The sequence below is a fragment of the Anopheles nili genome, chromosome 3, assembly GCF_943737925.1.
Source record: "Anopheles nili chromosome 3, idAnoNiliSN_F5_01, whole genome shotgun sequence".
Taxonomy (NCBI): domain Eukaryota; kingdom Metazoa; phylum Arthropoda; class Insecta; order Diptera; family Culicidae; genus Anopheles; species Anopheles nili.
In genome coordinates this window covers 6,545,981-6,550,053 of record NC_071292.1, presented here as the reverse complement: position 1 = coordinate 6,550,053, position 4,073 = coordinate 6,545,981, and the positions used below count along the sequence as shown (strand labels likewise).

Sequence of the window (4,073 nt, the reverse complement as noted above, 5' to 3'; positions counted from 1 at the left end):
CAAAGATGGCGACGACCAGATGGGTTTCCTAGGTTTATTAGAATTCCCACGACTGCTGGGATTATCCTCATTGCGTTCGATATAATTTAAGGCTATATAATATACTTAATTGCCACGTGTTACTACAAGTGTACTAAGTATCTATGCTTTTCTATAACGGTCTAACGTAGAAATTTTTCAGTTCCACCTTGAAGAAATGTAGCTGATGTTGCGTTGAATTCTATACCAAGATATTAGGGAACTTTTTCGCCCGCAAGGTACACGTAGTTTTTGCGCCATTAGTCATTCGGTTCTTAACAGGCGCTGTCGGGATGGTGAATCATGTCTTCAAAATTGTAGTACATCCCACAAAATGCAGACGAGTCTGGAAGAGATGCGTCACCACCGTCAGACTAATCGGGGAACAACCACCTGCTCACTACGTAATGCGAACAGAATTTTTTCACACAGAGCGGTCATCGCACAAACAGTGTGGCAAATTCATGCTTCTCAAAAAAACTGCTAACACCTGCCAAGTTTTTACTTTTGTTATGCGATATGCAGTTTATTTTCTACTGTCTACAATAACATATGCGCGCGTTAAAACTAAAGGGTTTTTTTGAGAGGTTATTCTACGATGGCAAGCACATCGACATGCTTACTTGCATACTTATCAGACGCTTCAATCGCTACGCGTCTGCCTAAAGTGAGGCCAGAACCACATGCGATCAACCGTCGTCGTTTACCGATCACATCGATAAGCGTATGATAAACTACACCATATATGCGACAGTTCACGAGAGATACGACGACTCTGGGGACTACGACTCAGGTAGACTACTACTAAGAGTAGTGCCGCCCAGCGCCCTGATTAACGTTGAGGTCTCAGTACCTTCACTGACTCCAAAAGGCGTCGTTCATTCCGTCATCTCACCCAGTATCCAGTCGATGTAGCTCTCCACCCTAGCGTACACTCCCGGTGCGATCTGTTTGCCGCAAGTTTTCAACCCGTACGATACCACGCCGTACTGCACCATGCGCGCGGAAATGCCGAACGTTTTCAGCGGTCCACCCGAATCGCCGAGACAGTTGTCGGACCTGTTGTCACCCATGGCGCATAACTGATTGTCGTTGATCTTGATGTAGGCGTCTTCCACTCGCAGCGCCGTTTGGCATTCGTCCTTCGGCGTCAAGCTAAACGTGGAGTACAGCAGCATGTCGGAGGACTCCATTGACTCGGTCTTGCCCCACCCAGCCACGACGTACTTCGATTGTGTGGTGCGCATCATTGGGGACACTGGTAGGCATATTGTCGCCACGTCTGAAAAGAAAATGGAATCGAAATTCAGCACTTTGCTGTAGCAGCAAGGACACCCAAGACCGAGGATACTTACTGTCGTTTTTGGTTGCCTTACGGGACAACCGGATCAACCCGATATCGTTCTCCTTCCGGCGATTGCTGTAGTACGGGTGGTTGATAACCTCCTCGATAGGAATGTCCTGTGGCGGTGGAGCACACACTTCACCCTTCGAGTCACAATCGGTCGTGTTTCGCAAATCGAACTCGCCTAACCGGATCATAGTCCTAACCCAGGAAGGCGTCAGTTAGTTAGAATCTCTGTTAGACTCACCGGATCTAAAGCAAAAACAGCTAGCTATACTCACGGCTCGCAATCCTTGATGCAATGGGCCGCGGTGAGCACATATTGCTCACTAACCAAGGTGCCACTGCAGCAGAAGCCTCCACTTTTACTTTTCAACAGCGCCATCCAGGGAAACTGGAACAGCTTCGCTTTCTTCCCGTTAGCAATCCGGTAGCTTGAGCTTGGCCCGCAGCTCTCCAGGTCAAGCAGCTCCAGTCCTTGCTTAGGGCAGCACACCGTATACCGCTGCAGGAGTGGAGCAACACAAAGCAAGAATTACTATTTTTCACTACTAGAACAAAACGATCACCACAAGACAAGGGAACGGACCTGGTGATACTTACATTGTTTCCCAACCTTTCGCAAACTCGCTTTTTGAATTGCATCTTGGTTTTTAGCGTCCATTCGGGTAATGGTGGCGCAAACATCGGACAATCGGTCACCGGTACGCAGGATCGTGGACATTCCTGCGCATTCCGGCGCATTCTAATCTCCGCCTGAACGTTCGCGAAAGCACCTTCCGGGAAGCAAACGGCCACAACCAGCAGCAGTAATCCGGCCGTTAATCCTAGCGCCCTCGAATACATCCTTCGGCGTAGAGTTTGTGTTTGCGGTGTGATAGTTGATCGTCCCGATGTTCCGATGGTTCCGTTGGCCTCGGGTTGTTGTGAGCTCGTCACCCAGAGTGTCCGTTTCTTTTATATGCACGCAATCGCGCCCCCTCCGGAACGAACAAGCCTCCGGATGCTGTACGGTGTTGAGCGGTGTGGGTACTAGCCGACGGTATGCATCCGCCCTCGACTCTACCCCCCACCCAAAACGCACGTCACTCTTACACACCTTTTGTCTCCCACGCACACGTGTGTTTGTGTGTGCGGAAAATCACTTCGATACACCGATAGTCCGACGCACGGTGACGCACTCTCAGCTGCAGGTGGAAATCCTCTAATCGCTGGACCTTCCACCTGATGGACGACCTGATCAGCGTCCCGGGCGTAGTTGATGCTAGCTGTGCGTCTAGATGCCGGCTCTCTCGCGATCAACGATCGTCGGCTCTAAACCTGCCTTGGAGAGTGAACAACACGCGCGAGTCTCCGTGCTCTGCGGACTCTCCTGATCAACGTAAGGTTGTTGGTGCGCCGTCGAGATTCGTACACGATCGTCTGACGGTCGCGATCCGTCTCACAGAACCTTGCTCATTCGACTGAGATCGGAAGTGTGAAAAACGCATGTTTTTAAAACCCAGCCTAGCCCACTGACCGGCCTTCTCGTCGCTGCGAGTATCCTACCGTGCCTTTTTGCGCCTTGCTGCTTTGTCGCTGGGGCGGGCCGTTGGGCCGCTCAGTCGTGCCTTGAATGCGGTCCAATCCGCATTCCGGTTTTTGTCACACACACCCGGCTGGTTCTCCCGCTCGTTTGCTTTTTTTTTCACGCCTTCACGCGGTTGCGGTTTGCGGGCTTTACGAGTAGGATGGTTTTTTGTTTGTTTTCTGCGTGTGTGTGTGTGTGTATGCGTATTTATCTCACCACGGGTGGCCAGTGTCTCCCAGGAAGTAGAGAAGATGACCGTGAACAGGAAGAAGCACCATCGGAGGAAACAAGTTTGATGACCGAATATAAGCAGTTACGGAGTGGCTAAGCTGCGTAGCACCCAAACACCCGTACCATCGGCACTTGGAACTGGTTACGAGAGTTTCTAACGCCCCGAGGAGTTGAGCTAATTACGACGGAAAGTCCACACCGTTGGCTTTTCCTTGAAATGGAAGGGCCACACGTTTATCCCCAAATGTTCGTTAAATCGGTAATGGGTCGGCCGTTAATGGATGGGTGTTTAAGTTTTTTTACATTAACGGGTAGCAGCAGACGCATAATGTAACTTCAAAGCACCATCAATGCCCGCTGCGTAGTCACCGTACATAATTCATCACGTTGCAAGAGTGGGTCTTTTTGACCCGAAACGAAAGTCAACTGAAGCTATGAGCCTTGCTGGAGAAATCTTATCAACTAGCATTATATTTGCTGCTTCTCATCATTTGTGTATGCATGTGTGTATGGGCTGTGTTTCTGAAAAATTAGCACATTTCAATGCCATCAGCATGCCAATCTTTCGTTAGGTTAAGGGTACCTAACCCCTAAGAGCGGCTTTGTTTTCGTGTTGGTTGTATTTGAACTCTTTTTCATCCCCACTTTATTTTAAATCAAGTGATGGTTGGAAGCACCCGAATGAATATGGAAGATTTTATGTCGGCGCATAGGTTGTGGATTTTATAGAAGGATTCTTGATTAAAATTAACGATGTGATTAGGTTGATCGACAATAATTCCTTCCTACTGTTGTACTCACAGCAACCAGAACACAAGTGAATGAATTGTGCGTTGTAATTATATAATGAGCTCCGCATCACTCTCAAGTTGCAATCGAACAGCATCAATTACGTGAGAACAATTAAAA

General features: G+C 48.8%; 1 protein-coding gene across 1 annotated transcript; it reads right to left on the bottom strand.

The window, feature by feature from the left end:
• Positions 1–598: 598 nt before the first annotated feature.
• Positions 599–2,209, bottom strand: LOC128722460 (phenoloxidase-activating factor 3-like). The gene is made up of 4 exons (XM_053816123.1): positions 1,967–2,209; positions 1,645–1,868; positions 1,374–1,564; positions 599–1,300 (listed from the first exon to the last, which is right to left on the bottom strand). The coding sequence occupies exons 1-4, from the start codon at positions 2,207–2,209 to the stop codon at positions 897–899; spliced, it is 1,062 nt and encodes a 353-aa protein (XP_053672098.1). The 3' UTR covers positions 599–896.
• Between the last annotated feature and the right edge of the window lie 1,864 nt (positions 2,210–4,073).